Below are 21,405 nucleotides of genomic sequence, written 5' to 3' on the forward strand. Positions count from 1 at the left end.
CTGGAACTCAAAGATGATTTAAATCATATATGGAGAGAACACACATGATACATGAAAACAAAGGTCGCTCAACAAAATTCCAAGAACCAGTTATATAAGGTACATTAATGGAAGGCAAATAATCTTTGTACGGGCCATATCACCAAGGATTTTGCCATTTCATGCTTTATTACTAATTGGAATACCATTGTCTTGTTATGTATGTGGGTGTAAGCTTGGACTTCTGTAATCTGTAGGTTGCATTCTTACTATCTTGCCAAGGCAAACCTGTCGTGATCGGGTTGTAATCATTTTTTGGAAATTCATATACCTTTAGTGAATTACAAACAACCTTGATGGTAGAATGGAAACATCTGGCAGCTTTTGAGATTTGCTACTAGTAGTCCTCGCTTCCAAAGCTTAAACCCTATGAATTTTCTAAGTTGCTGGACATCCTAAGGATCCCGTGGAGCTAAGTGTAATCTCCATAGCTAATGTAATCACCTACTCGTTTGATTACTAGCTAAGTTGTGTCTCTATTAAGGGCTTAGACAGCTGTAAATGGATGCAGTAAAAACAAACGCGTCCTTGTGGACATTCTTCTATACCACTGGACAGCTAAGGAGCCTGTGGAGGCTCGCTATAATCTCATATATACTTACGTAGGAGGTACCTACTTATCTCTTTACTCGTTACAAGGTGTCTCTAGAACAGTTTATTATGTGCTGGAAAAGTTAGAATTATTATTCCTCTTCCTATTACCAAATTGTGATAATTGTTTTCTACTATTTTCAATAACGCAGCATTCATATGAGAATAATAATGCTGTCATCAAATGGAGCAAGAGAGAGCACAAAACAAACATCAAACCTCAACTCTGGGCCTCTTTATCCTAGATGTTGCAGTTGACTCCAAATCGGACATCTCAAGAACATTTGATTGCTTCAAACTGTCATTAACGCTTCCAGCTGATGACACAGCATTCAAGGGCATTGCACTTGTATCACGCCTCATTTTCTTTGTTGCAGAAACCCCATCTTGTGAGATGAAATTTCTTGCTTGCATACGACACTTAGTCATCGCCACCAAATCCTCACCAACAGCAGCTCTAGATCCATTACCAGGTGCTGATCCTGCTATCCTATCAATCATGCTAATGACCGACCCAATGTCACTGACAGAGGCACTAAATGCTTTAGGTGATATGGCTTTAACCTGAAGAAAAGTTAAATAACACTTTACCAGTTTGCTACACAAATGGGTAATAAAGAGAACTTTGCACCACTCACGTATCAGGATAAGAAGCAAAGATGAGAACAAAATCAACTAACCGCTTTCAGTAAGCGCTCTAGTGGTTGCTCTGTACCCTGATTGGCATCTGTGGTAGTAAATTCAGCGAGCAGGGGGGATGCAGATATCCCAGGTGTGCCAATGGCAAGGGAGTGAGCAGGAGCAAGCACAGCAGTTGGTTGAGGATGTCCAACATGTCCAGTATTCGAGAGGGAGGAGATACCGGAAGCCTGTTTCTCAGTGTCACCAGGTATCGGTGATGGAGCCAAGGGAGTGGAAGGAGAAGGAACAATGAACGGTGAGTTTGCAGACTGTAAAGGTGTTCCAGATTTTGGGAAAGTTGTTAGCAGGTTCTGCTGATCAATCTGTGGGGAAGAATGCTGAGGTGATGGAGCTGGATGTAGTTGAGGAGAAGAAATAGGAAACTGAGCACCAGGTTTCAGCTGTGGATGGTGATATGGGGTGCGTTGTCCTGCTGAGTGATGCTGTGGGGCCATTCCTTGTTTAAAACCCATAACTTGTCTCATCTTCATGTCCTCAGACATCTGCTGAAGCTGTGGTATTTGGTGTGCTTGGAATTGTGCAGATTGCTGCTGCTTTTGTTGTTGTTGTTGCTGTTGTTGTTGTTGTTGTTGTTGTTGCTGCTGCTGCTGCTGCTGCTGCTGCTGTTGTTGCTGTTGCTGTTGCAGTTGTGGATGCTGCTGCTGTAACTGCTGCTTCTGTTGCTGCATCAGTTGCTGGTGCATTTGGCGCTGATGAATCTGATGCTTCATCAGTTGTTGTTCATGTTGTTGCTTCAGATGCTGCTGTTGGAGCATGTTAGGCGTCATCTGAAGGGGATTAATGTTAGGCTGTAACCCATTTACACCATTTTGGGACAAGGTATTAATGTTTGCCTGTGGTGTTGCAGCAATAGTATTTTGTTGTCTTGATCCCACACCACCTAGCTGCAATGAACTAGATGCACTTCCTTGGCCCATGTCTAATGCAGAACCAGATTGCAGTGAACTCATCACATTTGCTTGTGTAGCTGGGACTCCCAATTGGGTTGATAAAGAAGGAAGGGTACCATGTGGCATGCTTGTCACTGCACCTGGTTGCACTGAGGTTCCAGAATTTGGTATGTTCATTGGTTGCATTTGGGGGTTCATATGGTTTTCATGCTGCTGCAACTGAGATATTTGGGATTGTGGCTGCTGTTGGTGAGGCATGGAGAGTGTGTGGCCACCTGATGTCTGAAGTTGCTGCTGTCCTTGATGTGAAGGAATAGGCTTCTTGCCTCGATGTGAATTTAGAAATTGAACAATCTGCTTTTCATAACTACCAAGCTTCTCCTTGTAACCAGCTGGGATATTATTTTTAGCCACCTGTAAAAAATGCAGCATGCGCTCCAAATACAACTTCAGACTTTTGAGCTTCTCAATCTGTTCTTTTGGCTGTGTGAGTACCTCTTGCTGAAAAACAACATAAATATATGCTCAGTCAAATATATAAAAGACGTCCAAGGAGTAAAATTTAGGTAAGGGCAAAAGTTTTTCTTATATGGTACACCGTACATCATAAACATTTATAAGAATCAAATCATACCTGCTGGAGTTTGGCGCACACCTTCTGGTACATTTCGGTCAGATCTGGAAAATACGTGTCCTTCATGGCCTTGATCTGCAAAGCAAGAAAAATTACTTTGTCAATGTGAGATTTTAATCTTATCTATTGAACTAACAAAAGAAAATATTTCCACTGTCATTGAGTAAACACAATCAAAACAGTGCTTATATGTATTCTGAAAACAGTCCTTAATCACAAGTTCACAACTATCCAATCAAGCAATATGTATTGAATAATAAATGATTGCCTTATGCAGTTTTGCTATAACAGAAACAGCAATAAAGTATCTATCATCGTGATGCAAACAGTATTATAAAGTGCAACATTAATAGCTTTCTATATGTATCCGACACATTATTTTTGAAACACAGCTTGTTACTAAGCATTTATTATAGAGAGCTAAAAAGACTAGATGAAACTAAGATATAAACTTAATATCTCTATCTAACGTTAAATTAAGAAAACAAGTAAATGAAAATCACCTTTTGATAAGCCTCTTCTTGCCAATCAGCTGTATTTGCATTTCCAGTTTGAGCTGTTGAATCTATTGATGCTACGATCAGAACAAAAAATTACACAGTTTCATCAGTGACACAGTTTTTCTAGAGTAAACACAAATGAAAACACCAATACAGTTGACAAAATTTTGGCTTCGGTATACTTTATAAGCACCAAACAAGTATTTATGAAGGAAGAAAGTAGGAAAATGGATTAACTTAGGAACCTCTAACTCAAAACCAATTGGCAAGGAGCCAGGAACTACAGACTACTATGTAAGAATTATAATGTCCAATGTTGGACTAATCGGCTATACTGAAAATGTTAACATGCCCCCTTACATGTGGTATTACTTGAGCCTAACAAATGGACAATGTACTTGGTTAATGTGGAGCAAAGGAGGCCCTTCAGACCAAATACATATAGTTGCTCTGATACCATCATAAACTTTGGGCCCAACCACGCATTTATGGAGAAAGTGGAATTTGATCCAAGATCTTGGGGGCAACCTCTTAATAAGAGTAGGGTTATAATAAATTGAGAGTTTGAAAAGTTGAGTGGTAAATAAAGAGAGTAAATTATATAACCCTTTCATTTGGAAGGAACCATTGACATCTACTGAAGAGAAAACCGAATCCTAAAACCTGAACAGTTTCTGCATTTTCAAAGCATTAATGTTTGTAATACTGTTTCAGCTCCTATTCTTTTCCTAAGAATCAAAATGCCTTACAAGTTTATTTTTTTATCACGAGACTAAGACTGAAGCTTCTTCTAATACAACACACACAAGGACGTGTAAAGAAAAATCCGGTATGTTGAATTGGCCTTAATTGGGGCTAAGATGCAAAAGAGAAACAAGATAAAACGAGGATAGCCAACACGGTAATAACAACAAGAATATAACCTACTAACCCATCAAACTGTTTCATGTCCCTATCAATAAACAATGCCAAGTAGTAACAAAAATGAACCAATACTAAAGGAACTCATAGTAACTATTGTTCACGAAAATGACTTGGTATGAAGGGTAAAAACTTGTTTGCTCAATATCAAATTTTGATTCATACGCTTTGTGCATTATGCAAAAAAAAAACATCTGTTGTCAAACTAGATTTGCATAGAAGAAATCCCACCCATCTTTCAAAGAAAAACTGAACCACATCACTTGGGCCTTAGCCAAAGACCTTTTCCCAGGCTCACCGCCTGAAAGAAAAACAACATTTCTACTTTCCAAATCAACAGGTGATGACAATACATAGAGTATCATTTTGTGTCATGCTCAACCAGCAAGAGTAAAATCTATATATAGTCTTTTACGGTGACCGAACAGATATATAAAATTACGGAGTACAACCTCCTAACATTGGACAGACAATCATCCTTAAGGTGACTAACCAGTCCAATTGTGTGTGTAATGCATAACGACTAACCAGATTTAAAATCAACTTCTCAAACCAACATTTCTCTCACCAAGACACTCCCTTTGTTCAGCATCAAGCTTCATAGCAGTCAATTGGTGTCTTAATAGGTTCTGATCAAAATACACTCTTTTACAGGTGGATCCAACACAACAACACATACTTCTGTATAATTGCTTAAACAAACTAACAACAATCCAAAAAGAATGTAACGGACGATTCCCAAAACCCTCAATAAAATTGATGAAGATAAACAGTTAAATACCACAAGTGTGATAACCGTATCACCAACATGATCAAAAAGAAAGACACTGAAAACCAATCAAAAGAAGACACCCCAAAATTTGTATAAAATTGTATAAATAAGAATGACAGAAGCACATTAAGCCATAAAGGGATACCCACCAGCAACACCATATCAGATCTTAGTATTTTACAGTCATAACAAAGCCCTATGCTCCATGCAGAAAGGCATTCTTTAAATCTGACTAGTATAAATGTTAATCACCACTTCAAGCCAATCACCTCAAACCATGAACGGCACCTTCAAGCCCTCATTTCCACCATCAAGGAAGAACTTCATTGTTAAAACCCATTCACCCTGTCTCTTTTGATTGGTAAAACTCCAGATATTTCGTGAACTGAAATGTTGGATATGATTTTGACAAAGTGCAGTAGTGTACTCATCTTCTCAACCATAGAGAAACTCATTAAAAGATGTCTAAAGGCAAACACTCACTGTACTAAAAGAAAAAAAGGCACATGCACCACTAACACTAAAAAACGTAACTAGAGTAAAACATTCTAAGCAACACTAACACTAAATGATCCATCTCGATATGAGAATAAACCCAAATGATCACATCAATGAAACTGATCGACATTATTCTGTCATGGACAGGACCACAATGAGAGGCTCTAAATCACAACCAAGTACACGAACAAGGGGACCAAACTGGACTAAAAATAAGAAATAATTAGGTGAACTTACATATGAAGATGGATTTTTGAATGATGAGATAACAACGATAAGAAACTACATTAGCCCACCATGGCTCAAGGGACATACACGTTAAACATAACAGTGCAAGTGACATCCATAAATGTGTTGCTTTCACATTCAACAATGCAGACTGTTAATAGGCATTAGTACAAGTGGGTTGTCAAAAAGTATGCACAAAGGGAAGATTCATGTAGTCAGTCATGCTGTGAGAACATATATTTAAACAGTACTATGGTTCACATTATAAAAGCATCAAAAAGGTTTAGAAACTCAGTACAATCTTCCTTTAGAAACAGATTTATCCTCCACATTTCATCCACGAATTCCGCAAACCACTGAAAACCAAACAACCTGTTTTCTAAGTGAATCCCCAAATGTCTGAGTGGACTACATTTGAAGAACTGAACTGATGGAACTTAAAACATGGAAACCAACTACAGCAATTCAGACTTAATTGACAAGCTTCACATTCTAAAACAGACACAGATTTCAACTTGAGAATGATCTGACGCAACTTAGCAAGGATGGTGACCCAAACAAAAATGCCAATGAAGCGAAGAAACTGTGGCACTTAAAAGAAAAACTGATACACATGGATCCTGATTGTATAACCAATTATTTCATGCTTTGAAACCAATCATCTTCTTTGAGATCCTGAAAACACAAGAAGAGGGAGAGAATATTACTGTCCACTCTAGGAATTCCATGTCTTGACTAACAGATATGAAATTAAGATGAAACTGAAGTACCAAAAACCCTATAGATAGTGGGAATGACTTGAGTGAAATCACTTTCTCAGATATTGGACATGTTTAGCCATCAGCTAGAGAATGTTTTTAAGAAAATGAAAACTAAAAAGAAACAGAAATACCAAGACAGACAAGCATTAGCTCCTATGTCATAGCCCAAAAGTAAGGAAATTACTCTTCCAACACATGCAGGTGAAGTAACACTTTGCCAATATACCAGTAATGCTATTTCAAGAACTAGCAGTTACAATTCCAAATGAAGTGGGACTAGATGGAAATATAGTAGACACAGAATACATCAACAGCTTGATGAGAACCACACTTATCTCAACAATGTTCATCAATACATTCAACCGAATCGCAACACCAGCAATCAAAGGGCTTACAAAGGAAGACCACAAATGGATATTATATCATCCAAACTAGACATACACTAATTAGGTGGCTCATTCAGTCAATTGTTCCCAAATTTACGCTTCCTGAGATAGCTATAGTTCATGGTTCAGATCCCATATCCTCTTTTCCCCAGTTTTGAATAAAACGTCTTCTCTCTATGTACACAAACATTATCTGTTTTTAATATGAAGTGGACCTAGTGTGTAAGAAACTGGAAACTAAACCACAAAGAGACGGACACATTTTAAACAAAATAAAATTAAGATATACTTAGGTCATAAAATAGGAAATATTCCAGAATGTTGTGTAGCAAATTACATAACCCTGATGTTAGTAGCAATAAAAAGTTATTCAGTCTATTGAGCATTCAGACTATCAATTCAGAATTCACAACTTTCGATTCTTGAGTATAAAGGACAAGAAAGGCTAAGCACTCAACTAAACATTATACTGGAACTAACACCCCAAAAATTTCTAGTTACAAGAGACCACACATTGGATGGGATATATGTGCTAATAAATAGTGTTACGAACAAAAGGCTTTGATTTTGGACAAAGGTCACTCTTAAAAATAAGTGCATTCCCATGGACAATACATGTAATAACTATTTTAAAGTAGAGAAAACAAATATACCAAGTTGTTTGTAAGGTTTTTCACAGAAAGGACAACCTCAAATTTGTAAAATCCGTTCATTAGCATGTGAAGGTGTGAACAAGTATACGAAGGGACAAAATAAATAGAAAAGAAATTACACTAAAATCACGTACTTGACGAAGCCTCGGGAAGCACTCTTTGTGCCTGAATTTGCTTCTGCTCCATTACAGTCTGAGGCTGAACACCTGATAAATGAAGCCTTTGCTGCAAGTCGCGTTGCAATGTATTAGGCTGGTGTTGCAATCCCAATTGTTGCTGATATTGTCCTGCTTGAGGTTGAAGTTGGGGCATCATCGACTGCTGTAGTGGTTGGGACTGTGACTGTTGCCCTGGCATTTGCATCATTGTGGATGGTGCCTGGGCAGTTTGCTGTTGCTGCCCTCCAATCTTAGCTTGTTGTGACATCATATGCAATGACTGCTGAGACTGCATGTTTGAGACACCAGATTGAGTTCCAAGCAATTGCTGCTGCTGTAACCCAGCACCATTTTGTGATCCCAGCTTCTGTTGATTCAAGTTTGAGATATTATTCTGCTGACCCAGTAACTGTTGTTGTTGTTGCTGCTGCTGCTGCTGCTGCATGTTTGACAGGCTATTCTGCTGGCCAAGTAACCTCTGTTGCTGCTGCTGCTGTTGTTGATTCTGTTGCAAATCAGAGACGTTGTTTTGCTGACCGCTTAACTGATTTTGTTGTTGTTGGTGCTGTATGTTTGTTAAACTCTGTTGCTGCCCTGCAAGCGTTTGGTGCTGTTGTTGCTGAGTGAGTGATGTTTGTTGTTGCTGAAGAGCGGTGCTCTGCTGATGCAAAGACTGTTGAGACTGTGGCTGCTGCCTGAGGACAGATTGTGAATGTTGCTGGCTCACAGATGAGGTTGTCTGCTGCACAGAAGGCTGCTGGTTCTGTTGAAAGCCCGGATGTGAAGCCGATTGCATAATGGAAGGTTGTGCCTGCTGCTGAGTGGATTGGTTTGACTGTAGACTGGACGGTATTTGCACAAGTGACTGCTGAGACAGTTGAGTTGACTGCAATAGGTTCTGTTGTTGGAGATGCGACTGCATCATTGAGGACTGAATATTTCCCTGCTGAAGCTTCTGCTTCATAATCTGTTGCTGATACATGTATTGCTGGGAGTTTGAAGGCTGCTGTTGGTTTGGCTGTGATGCAATCTGCTGTGGATGCTGCCTTCCCGGCATCTGCCTCTGTGTATTTGTAAAGATGTTTGATGGTACACCTTGTACCCCTGTGTTCTGTGAAATGCCAGACATATTCTGCAGGTTGGAACTTTGGCCAATAGCATTTGTCATATTGGATGGAGTGAGACCAGTCACAGAGGAAAGTGCAGAAGGCAAACTGTTGGAGTTTTGAACTCCACCAGATGTGGTAGTATTTTGAATATTCTGGGACATAAGCTGCTGTCTCACTTGAGATTGGTTAGACAAGGCGACTGACGGCGGCCCTTGGTTGCGAACTTGGGACTGCATGCTATGAGAGCCTATTTGGAGACAATGACCATAACACAGTATTTCAGACGAATTGGATTCACAGTATCTTTGGATGAAATCAATCGAATCAACAAACCAACTGACCTATCGTAATGGATTTTAACAGCTTTACAATAATGTGGTATTGTAACCCATAATTCCATTGATCTTAATAACTCCATCAATAACTATAGATCTTATTGATTCATGTTTATCAAAATGTTACAAATATTTTTTTTCTAGACGGGTTAAAGCACATGGGATCACTAGAAAATTGATCACATTTATGACTTATTAAGGCAACTTACTACTCAGATGTGATGTGTGGCAAAAAGACAGAAACATTAAACAATATGTGAAAATGTTAAACTTTCACATTTAGATGTTTGTCTATTAAAAGATGAATGCAGCTGATACTTTGATCATTGTTAACCTTACCTGGGTCTGCCGGATTTTGGCCACTGACAGCAGAATTTGTAGGTACACCAGTGTTCTGAGATTTTGTTTCCATCGTCAGCATCTTCAATGATATTTTCCGTAGATAATCTGACTGAAATAGTAGTAAACATAAAAAGTTTCAGAATGACTATGTCCTCTAATTAGTGCAAGCTATATTGTCATAAACCTAATGTGGTTAAAAAGATTCACGTGCCATAAGAGAATAAATGCCAATCTATGCGGAGATGACAGAGATAATTAAACATTAAAGTCTTGCCCTACATAATCCGAAAAGGAAAAAAATACCTACCTAATGGACAAAGCCATAATCCCATAATCAACAAAGGAAGAAAATTGATACAGTAGTACTTCCTAGGATCTCAGTCTCCAAATAACTCAAAAACTTAACAAAAAGAACGTAGACCAGACATTTGCGTTTATTATGTATTTAATGATGAATATTCTGTAATGATATCATTTTCGTAGCTTCGATCGCAAAATGAAATGCTACTTTGTTTAAGATATTGATACAACACCCATACTCAAAACTCAGGTTGGAGGTCAAATATGTGGGAGTAGCGTAAACACATACGTTTTTCTTACTTTGTTTTTGGATGGTTGACTCTCATAGGTGGACAAGTACAAAAGTATCACTTATGAGTTTTGTTATGTATATTATCTTTTTTTATTTTTTATTTTGATTTGAACATTTTATATTGCATACTGTCTCGTCCAACTAACTCGTAATACATTTCAACATAAACCCTTAATTCCCTCAAATCGTGCACCTGCCTAAAATAGTGTCAAGCCACCAGATAAAATACCCAATAGAGAAGATTCAAAATGTAACACAATTTATTAATCCTCACATTTCGTTTATAAATTCACCCTCTCCTACTTCAATCATCAAAGGTGTATGTTAGTTATTGATCTTCCAGAATACCATGTAAATAATCATATTCAGTGATCTGTAGTTCTATTGAATATTTCTTGGGTGAAGCATGAAGCTTCTTGAGCAGATCTCATCATCTCAAAGCTCATGATGCATAGCTTAAACTCACAACCGCGTCTACCATCCTTTAGATTGTAATGCTTTCCCCTTTCCCTCTCTCTTTATATTCATAACAACATTTAGACACTTTGATAACACACAATCAAATTGTAAACAACAATCACCTCAAGAGTTATATAAGCCTTGCAAAACAAAACGAAAAAGAAGAAATATGGCAACAGATCACTAGACAATATGAAACCAATAACAAAGAACAAGAAGTGGATTTTACCTGACTAGTAGCAGCCATGTAAATCTTTTCCTCAAACCTTACAGCAATTTTGTTAAGTTCAGTTATCCCTCTGGTCCCGAAATAGGAAGGTGTCTCTTTAAGGTATCCATTCTACAATGGCAAAATTAAAAAGTAATTTTCACACCTTCCCAAACTAAGAACATCAATTATAAACATATAAACATATTCCCTTGCATGTTTCTAGTCTCAATCAAATATCTTTATTAAACAATCAATAAAGGAATGTTCTTTCTCAAAATTTAAAAACTCTTTCTCAAAATTCAAAAACCAATTCTAACTAACACTTCCATTAACTTGATACAACGCTTATTTTTCCACAAGTTCAAATCTTTACTTAATATTTCTCATTCCAGAAACTATAAAACTATAAAACTTACATCTTGTTAACAATACGATGACGAGAATCAGGTTGTAAAGTAGTACGCCAATCAGGTGTTTCAACCATAGTTGGTTCGGGTTGAGGAGCGGGTCTCCAATTATTACCATCCATTATTGATGATTGATTGATTGATTGATTGATTGTGAAAACAAGCCCTGGTCTAGAAATCTTCACCCTCGAATCTTTCACAACGAAGAGAAAAATGAGGAATTGGTTTTTTTTTTTTTTTTTTTGTGTGTGACTTGTTTTTATAGATATATTTATAGAAGAATAAATAAAGAAAAATAAAAAAGATGGATTCTGTTTATGGATATTTACACGTGTCGACAATAGTGACATAAATAAATACATAAATAAATGAGGTTTTTATTATTTTACTTGGTTTTTAGACTGTTTAGATTAGTAACTAAATAAATGAGGTATTTATGGGAGTGAGTTGGAATTTTGGAATTTGAAGAAAAATTTTGTTGCTTTTATTTTTGGTTTCGACGAGTAAATAATCGTGTTCGGTGTAGAGGTATTCGTGAGTAACTCGAGTTCGGTTCCGCACAAAAGTATGAGTCGAGTTTGAGTTTAATTTAAAACTCATTCTAGATAGCGAGTAGTTTGAGTAGCTTGCTACTCGTTTTATATTGTATATAATTTATAATTTATATATCATTTTATACTTTATACCCAACTATAATTTACAATTTATATTAGTTTTAATGTTTTATATACATTTTTTCCCGAGTTCGAGTTCGAGTTCGAGTTCAAACGAGCATAACTGAACTTGAGCTCAAAGTGTAAAACGAGTCGAGCTTGAGCTATTAATAAAACTAGACGAGTCGAGTTTGAGTTTCAATATTAAGTTCGAATGTGAGTTCGAGTTGAATTTTTGCATGTGTGAGTCGAGTTCGAGTATAACAAAACTCGACTTGGATAGCTCGATGACTAGCCATAGTTTGGTGTTCTACTTGTCAATTCGACAACTTAGATAAATGGTGGTGTTATATATTTACTTAAATTGACTTGATAATAATTTTGAATAAACATTGTTCTAAATAGGTTTCGGATTTTGAAGTCCAAAAAAAAAAATTATACATTACTGTCCTCGAAATATCTAGGTAGGGTTGGCTTGTGATGTTATGTATTTTCTATTACTTTTTTTTGTTGTATTTCATTTCATCGTTTTGTAAATAGATTCCTTCACATTTTGTTTTTAACTACAATAATTGATGGGCATGCATACGAAAAAGTTGTTGAGGGTCAAACCAACGCCAATGGCATAGAGGGCAACGGACTCTTAGACACCTTACTTGTGTGTAAAAAACAGTTTATGCAACTCTTAGAAATAAAGTTGTCGTGGATACGATTTGTGGGGTAGAATATAGATTTATTCGTGCATGATAATTAGATAGTCATATGGCATGCGGAGCTTCCACTTGATGACAAGCTCCTTGGGCCTTGGAACCCCTCCTTTATAAAATAGAACAATTGTTCGATCAAGATGTAAAACATGTATGTTTTTATTGATAATTCTCAAAATGTACGTGCTGAGCCAAAAACAAAAAATTGTAGGCTGTGGATATCCACTCCTTCTTTTCCGTATATAATATTTGTTGAGTTGAAGGTGCAAAGGAGACACATGAGATAAACTGAATAATAAATTGGTCCAAGACCTCAAAAATGTTTTTTAATCATTCTTAAGGACAATTTTGATTAAAATAACGTGCTGAAAACTAAAAACAAAAACTCATCTTAAAATAAATATTTTATATTTTTACTTTTTTTGTCATTTTGCGATGAATAATGAGTGTTTATATCCAATAAAGGAATGGCGTCTCCTTTTAATATATATTGTTAAATATATGACGATGATGATATTTCATAATTGTTCATAATCTAATAAATACAACATGATACATTTTATACTTGAAATATGAACATCGATTGTTCATAATCCCAAATAATTTAACAATCATCAGTACATACTATATGCACTGCTTTTCACGATGATTTTTTATCTAAAATATGAACCGCACAATGGATGACTTGACAACTTTTCATATAAACTTTTGGTTGGACCGTTTAATTTCACGCAAATTTTTATCTACGGTTTTTAATTTGAAATGGTATACTTGACTTTTAACTTTTCATATATCTAGTTCTTGTGATCCAAAACAAAATCCATCTTTTATACATCCACTTTTTTTATATATCGAGTTGCATAACATATTGTGCAGGACTCCATGACTATTGTATCTTTATTTTGAAAACAATGAAATGCTTAAAGCCATAAACGACTATCCTATTAATATTACTGTTTATCACTTGTAGTTTGTTTAACCCACTTATACCATTAAAAACAAAAAAAAAAAAAAAAAAAAAGTTTAACCCACTTGCTACTTTTCTGTAGTGTTTTATCCAAGGGCCATGGTATTGGCACCCCATAAATATAGGACTAGAACCCCTTTTGGATATTATATAGTGTCTTGACGTATCTTATTTAGTGTCTTGAAACAACTTATTTGGTGACCTATATCATCCAAAAGGGTGCTAGTCTCATTTTATGGGGTGTCAATACCGCCGCCCTTATCCAAAACACAAACTGTTACTTCTCAAATATCGTCATCAGTTGTGCTATGTGGATGTAACCATACAGTTGAATATGCATTGACTTATATACATGAAGTTAATTCGCTTTCGGAATCCAGTCCTTGTAATTGAACGGAGATGAATAGGAACCACACAACATTAACAACTATACATATAAAAAATTGCAGTGAGACGATTAAAGTGAATTTCTCACATTTCCAAAGCAGTAAATTTACATAGATGTTATCTATTAAAAAAGAAAAGGCTTAATATCTACGCTATGTGATAGTCGGGTCTTCCAGAATACACTTTCCAATATCAAACAGGCAATTTAAGATCTCATTATTTACTTAATTTAGAAACACCTCTCTCACTAAATTTAGAATAAGCCATACTTTTATTAATATAATTTGAACAAAGTATTTTTTTTTATTAATAATTTAGATACACTTCTCTAATGTTACTTAAATTAAATAATTACCCCCATTTCCTACATTGAAATTAAAACAAGTCATATTTTATTATTGATAATTTAAAAGAACCTCTCTAATATCACTTAAATAACATAATTATTTCCCATTTTGTTTTAAAAAAATAAATGGATGAGTCTCTCATATATAATTTAAAAAAACCTCCCTAATATCACTTAAATAATATAATTATCTCCCAGTTTTGTTTAAAAAAAATAAATGGATCTAAAAAAACCATGCTAACTATCGATCTCTCGAGGGAGGGTTTCAAGACTTAAAAAAACCGATGCCTAGTACGGTTTGCATACTTACGACTAAAGAAAAGAGAGAGAACAAATATTAGGACCATGGAACTGATGACGGCCTCCTTTCTCTATTGACTTCAGATCGAGCAAAACGCGGATGAACACTTCAGATGTCTTTATCCCGACATGGAAACCGGTAGAGAAACATGCAAGACAGCAAGTAAGCAAATATAAAGTTTGACCTACATGGAGAAAGAAGAATTTACTTAAATCTTTTCTGTATATGGCTCCCGGCCTAGAAACACAGCAAAGTTGGATGGTCATCGAAACCCGACGAATCGTGGACAAAGGTTCTAATTACATGCTTGTAAGGAGCAATCACATCCTTCTCAACATTAGCAACAGTTGGAGGATACCTTCCAAAGTCTGAAAGTATGAGCATGGCAGGCCATTAATTTCACTCTTGCATCTAACATGCTATTTGGATGATGCACCTACCATGACTGCATGGTCTCGCCCTCCTGACCTTTTCCACTACTCCTGAGAAGTCAAATACCTTACAAGCTTCACTTGTAACAATTTATTTTGGCTTGTTTTAATTTACGGGTGGCTTCACCTTTGAATGACGATTGTAGCTCAAGGAGGAAAAGAAGGAAACAAATACGACATCAGCGCCACTTGAGTTGACGACTCTTACAGCACTATAAGCACCATTCTGGTCACGAAAACTCGAAGAGAGAAGATCCAATATGAATGTGAGCCAATATTCAATACTGTGCTGCAAATTTAGACCCCCGGGGTAATCAGGGATCTTCACTTTAATAGCAGGCCACACACTATCTCCTTGAGCTTTCCACTCTTGGTTAGTTGTCTTGATCCCACACCACCTAGCTGCAATGAACTAGATGCACTTCCTTGGCCCATGTCTAATACAGAACCAGATTGCAGTGAACTCATCACATTTGCTTGTGTAGCTGGGACTCCCTATTGGGTTGATAAATAAGGAAGAGCACCATGTGGCATGCTTGTCACTGCACTTGGTTGCACTGAGGTTCCAGAATTTGGTATGTTCATTGGTTGCATTTTGGGGTTCATATGGTTTTCATTCTGCTGCTGCTGCTGCTGCTGAGATATTTGGGATTGTGGCTGCCGTTGGTGAGGCATGGAGAGTGCGTGGCCACCTGATGTCTGAAGTTGCTGCTGTCCTTGATGTGAAGGAATAGGCTTCTTGCCTCGATGTGAATTCAGAAGTTGAACGATCTGCTTTTCATAACTACCAAGCTTCTCATTGCGACTAGGTGGGATATTAATTTTAGCCACCTGCAAAAATTGCAGGATGCGCTCCAAATATAGCTTCGGACTTTTGAGCTTCTCAACATGTTCTTTTGGCTGTGCGAGTACCTCTTGCTGACCAACAATATAATATATGCTCAGTCAAATATATAAAAGACGTCCGAGGAGTAAAATTTAGGTAAGGGCAACAGTTTTTCTTATATGGTACACCGTACATCATAAACATTAATAAGATGACAAAATAATCAAATCATACCTGCTGGAGTTTGGCGCAGACCTTCTGGTACATTTCGGTCAGATCTGGTAAATACATATCCTTCATGGCCTTGATCTGCAAAGCAAGAAAAATTACTTTGTCAATGTGAGATTTTAACCTTATCTGTTGAACTAACAAAATAAAATATTTCAACTGTCATTGAGAAAACACAATCAAAACAGTCCTTATATGTATTATGAAAACAGTCCTTAATCATAAGTTCACAACTATCCAATCAAGCAATGTATACTGAATAATAAATGATCGCCTTATGCAGTTTTGTTATAACAGAAACAGCAATAAAATATCTATCATCGTGATGCAAATGGTATAAAGTGCAACATTAATAGCTTCCTATACGTATCCGACACGGATTATATTTGAAACACAGCCTTGTTAATAAGCATTTTAGTATATAGAGTAAAAAAATAACTAGATGAAACTAGGAGATAAACTTATATCTCTATCTAACGTTGAATTAAGAAAACAAGTAAATGAAAATCACCTTTGGATAAGCCTCTTCTTGCCATTCAGCTGTATTTGCATTTCAGTTTGAGTTGTTGAATCTATTGATGCTACAATCAGAACATAAAATTACACACAGTTTCATCAGTGACACGATTTTTCTAGTGGAGTAAACACAAATGAAAACATCAATACAGTTGACAAAGTTTTGGCTTCCCTACACTTTATAAGCACAAAATAAGTATTTATATTTTATGAAGGAAGAAAGGAGGAGAATGGATTAACTTTGGAGCCTCCAACTCAAAACCAATAGGCAAGGGGTGGAGTGGCCCCAAGATCTTGGGGCCAATTTCCTAATAAAAGTAGTGCTACAATAAACTGACAGTTTGAAAAGTTGATTGGTAAATAAAGATAGTATAAATTATATAATCCTTTCATTTGGAACGAACTATTTCAATCTACTGAAGAGAAAACCGAATCCTAAAACCTGGACAGTTTCTGCATTTTCAAAGCATTAATGTTTGTAATACTATTTCACCTCCTCTACAAGCATATAACCCACTAATGACTAATCCATCAAACTGTTTTATGTCCCTATCAATAAATAATGCCAAGTAGTAACAAAAACGAACCGATACTAAAGGAACTCGTACGTAGTAACTATTGTTCATGAAAATGACTTGATATGAAGGGTAACAACTTGCTTCCCCAATATCAAATTCTGATTCATAAGCTTTGTGCATTAAGCAAACAGTAGAACAAAAGAAAAAAAATCCGTTGTCAAACTAGCGGATTAGCATAGAAGTTCCATCCATCTCTCAAAAAGAAACTGAACCACATCCCTTACGCCTTGTGAGCTGAGGCAGAAGCCAAAGACCTTATCTTAGCCCACCACCTGAACAAAAAACAACATTCTACTTTCCAAATCAACATATGATACCAATACATAGAATATCATTTTGTGTCGTTACATGCTCAACCAGCAACAGCAAAACCTATATATAGTCTTCTATGGTGACAGAACAGATATCTAAAATTACGGAGTACAACCTCCTAACATGGACAGACAATCATCCAATCCTTAAGGTGACTAACCAGTCCAATTGCGTGTCTAATGCATAATGACTAACCAAATTTAAAATCAACTTCTCAAGCCAACTTTTCTATCACTAGGACACTCCCCTTGTTCAGCATCAAGCTTCGTAGCAGTCATTTGGCGTATTAATAGGTTCTGATCTAAATACACTCTTTTACAGGTGGATCCAACACAATAACACATACTTCTGCATAATTTCTTAAACAAACTAACGCCTTACTCATAACAAGAAACCTCAATCTCAATCAAGAAAGAAAGGACAAATCCCAGAATCTTTGTATAGAATTGTTACCAAAAGTGAATTTTATAACAAACAACCTCAATATCAATCAAGAATGTGATGGACGAATCCCAAAACCCTCGTATAAAATTGTTACCTAAAAAGAATTTGAAGTCTATAAATAGTTAAAAACCACAAGAGCCGCTTCCTGTGATAACCATATCATCAACATACACAATAACACCACAAGAGGGAGTACGACGTGTAAGCACTAAGTGATCAAAAAAATACACTGAAAACCAACCAACATTGCACCAAAATTGTATAACCAAGCATTACAGAAGTGCATTAAGCCATAAAAGGATATCCACCAGCAACGCCGTATCACATTTTAGTATTTTACAGTCCTAACAGAGCCCTATGCTCCATGAAGAAAGGCATTCATTAAATCTGACTAATATAAATGTTAATCGCCACTTACTGCCAATCCACAAACAAGTACGCGAAACAAGGGGACCAAACGGACTAAAAATAAGAAATAATAAGGTAAACAGGGCCAATTTCCTACATAAGAAACTGGACTTTTGAATGATGATATCACAATGATAAGAAACTAAATTAACCCACCATGGCTCGAGGGACATACATGTAAAACACAACAGTGCAAGTGACATTCAATAAACATGCCACTTTTCACATTCAGCAACACAGACTGTTCATAGGCATTAGAACAAGGTGGTGTCAAAGTACGCACCCTAAAGTAGGCATTAGTAGAAGTTACAATTCCAAATGAAGTGGGAATAGATGGAAATATAGTAGACACAGAATCCATCAACAGCTTGATGAGAGCCACACTTATCCCAACAGTGTGCATCAATACATTCAACCAAATCCTATAAATCGGAACACCAGCAAACGAAGGGCTTATGAAGGAAGACCACATATGAATATTATATCATCCAAACTAGAGGTACACTAATTAGCTGGCTCAATTGTTCCCAAATTTACGCTTTCTGAGATAGCTACAGCTATGTTTCAAATCCCATATCCTCTTTTCCCTTGTTTTGAACAAAATGTCTTCTCTCTTGTTACAACAAACATTATCTGCTATTAATATGTAGTCAACCTAGTGCACAAGAGACTGGAAAGTGGAAACTAAACCACAAGAGACGGACCCTCTATAAAGACATTAAAATTAGGATACACTTTGGTCATAAAAAAGGAAATATTCCAGAATGTTGCATAGTAAATTACATAATCCAGATGTCAGTAGCAATAAAAAGTTATTCAGTCTACTGAGCATTCAGACTATCAATTCAGAATTCACAGCTTCCGAATTCATGACTATGAAAAACAATAAAGGCTAAATTCTCAACTAAACATTATACTGGAACTAACACCCCAAAAATTTCTAGTTACAAGAGACCACAAATTGGATGGGATAAATGCGCTAATAAATAGTGTTACGAACAAAAGGCTTTGATTTTGGACAAAGATCAGTCTTAAAAATAAGTGCATTTCCATGGACACAGACATGTGGGTAACTATTTTAAAGTGGAGAAAACAAATATACCAAAAAGGACAACGTCAAATTTGTAAAGCTCGTTCATTAGTATGTGAAGGTGTGAACAAGCATAACAAGGGACAAAAAAGGGACAAAGGAAATAGAAAATAAATTATCACAGATATTATTCTAAAATCACGTACTTGACGAGGCTTCAGGAAGCACTCTTTGTGACTGAATTTGCTTCTGCTCCATTACATTCTGAAGCTGAACACCTGATAAATGAAGCCTTTGCTGCATGTCGCGTTGCAATGTATTAGGCTGGTGTTGCAATCCCAATTGTTGTTCATATGGTCCTGCTTGAGGTTGAAGCTGGGGCATCAGCGACTGCAGTAGTGGTTGGGACTGTGAATGTTGCCCTGGCATTTGCATCATTGTCGATGGTGCCTGGGCAGTTTGCTGTTGCTGCCATCCAATCTCAGCATGTTGTGACAGCATACGCAATGACTGCTGAGACTGCATGTTTGAGACACCTGCAGATTGAGTTCCAAGCAATTGCTGCTGCTGTAACCCAGCACCATTTTGTGATCCCAGCTTCTGTTGATTCAAGTTTGAGATATTATTCTGCTGACCCAGTAACTGTTGTTGTTGCTGCTGCTGCATGTTTGACAGACTATTCTGCTGGCCACGTAACCTCTGTTGCTGCTGCTGCTGTTGTTGAGATGTTGAGATTTGATCCCATATGGATATTTAAAATGAAGTGCAGGAGCACACGTATCCAGGGGACACTCCACTCACTGCCAATTGGCTTTGAGTTGGATGTCTGAATTTAATATGAGACATTTATTTATTTTGCAGTAACTTTTGATGAAACTAATTGAATCCACCATCCAACTAACTTACAGTAACGGATTTTAAGTGTTTTATTATAATGTGTTATCACATCCCATAATTCCATTAACCTTAATACCTCCATCAATAACTATAGATCTTATTGACTCATGTTTATCAAAACGTTACAGATAATTTGTTGTAGGCAGGTTGAATATGAAAGCATATGGATTCACTAGAAAATTGATCACAGTTATGACCAGTTAAGGCAACTTACTACTCAGATGTGCTGTGTGGCAAAAAGGCAGAAACATTAAACAATGGGCGAAAACGCTAATTAAACTTTCGTATTTAGATGTTCTCATCTACGTCTAAAAAGACCTTAGAGAAAATTGTTAACTCCCACCATTAAAATATGAATGCAGGCTGAACCTTATCAGTGTTCTGAAATTTTGTTTCCATCGTCAGCATCTTCAATGATATTTTCCGTAGATAATCTGACTGAAATAGTAATTAACAGAAAACGTTTCAGAATGAGTATGTCCTCTCACGAGTGCAAGCTATAAAATGTCCCGAGTAAGAGCAAAGGTGGTGATAGTATACTCTTAAAATTTATGAAGAAAAAATTTGAAGAATGTAGTCGCAAATTTCTACCAACTCTAATTGGTCGCAAATTCCATTAGCAAAAAACAACTCACACGAAATATCACGATATTTTGACTGATATTTATGATATTTGGGGATATTTTTAAACATTTTAACCCATATTTGGATATATTTAGCAATATTTTGTGTATATAACAATTTTATTTAATATTTACCATTATATTTTAAATAAATATAAATAATCTATCATGAAAATCAAATTTTACAATATTCACGATATTTTGGATATATCCATGATATTTACATGTGAAACAAAGTCAAATATCTCCAAAGAACAAGGGATATATCCACGATACATACATATAAATTGAAATTGAGTCGATAAATATTATATCTATTTTGTACTATGGGTAGTATAAATTTAAAATTTATGAAGAAAAATTTGGGGAATCAAGGTCTAAATTTAGCGCCAACTTTAAGTGGTCACAAATTCCATTACAAAAACAACCCACGCCGATATTACTACCATTTCAAAAGTAAAAAAAAAAAAACCCACGCGACATTAGGAGTGGCGCGCGGTGTTGGTCAAAATAAAAAAATAATAATTTCGACGATATTTGCAAAGGCGCGCGACATTACAAAT

At 36.3% G+C, this 21,405-nt stretch overlaps 2 protein-coding genes across 2 annotated transcripts; both read right to left on the reverse strand.

Moving 5' to 3' along the window:
• Positions 1-843: 843 nt before the first annotated feature.
• LOC147485053 (mediator of RNA polymerase II transcription subunit 15a-like) lies at positions 844-11,437 on the reverse strand. Its single transcript, XM_086575202.1, is given in 9 exon segments — positions 844-1,194; positions 1,311-2,723; positions 2,857-2,931; positions 3,360-3,430; positions 7,710-9,089; positions 9,517-9,628; positions 10,800-10,864; positions 10,867-10,910; positions 11,198-11,437. Coding segments are annotated over 9 exon segments (3,624 nt in total). The 5' UTR covers positions 11,311-11,437.
• A 3,318-nt stretch (positions 11,438-14,755) lies between these two features.
• Positions 14,756-20,753, reverse strand: LOC147485054 (mediator of RNA polymerase II transcription subunit 15a-like). The gene is made up of 4 exons (XM_086575212.1): positions 19,529-20,753; positions 16,546-16,615; positions 16,041-16,115; positions 14,756-15,898 (listed from the first exon to the last, which is right to left on the reverse strand). Exons 1-3 carry the CDS (start codon positions 19,986-19,988, stop codon positions 16,103-16,105), a joined length of 543 nt encoding a protein of 180 aa, XP_086431338.1. The 5' UTR covers positions 19,989-20,753; the 3' UTR covers positions 14,756-15,898; positions 16,041-16,102.
• Between the last annotated feature and the right edge of the window lie 652 nt (positions 20,754-21,405).

This window comes from Coptis chinensis, chromosome 7 (genome assembly GCF_015680905.1).
Source record: "Coptis chinensis isolate HL-2020 chromosome 7, ASM1568090v1, whole genome shotgun sequence".
Classification (NCBI taxonomy): Eukaryota; Viridiplantae; Streptophyta; class Magnoliopsida; order Ranunculales; family Ranunculaceae; genus Coptis; species Coptis chinensis.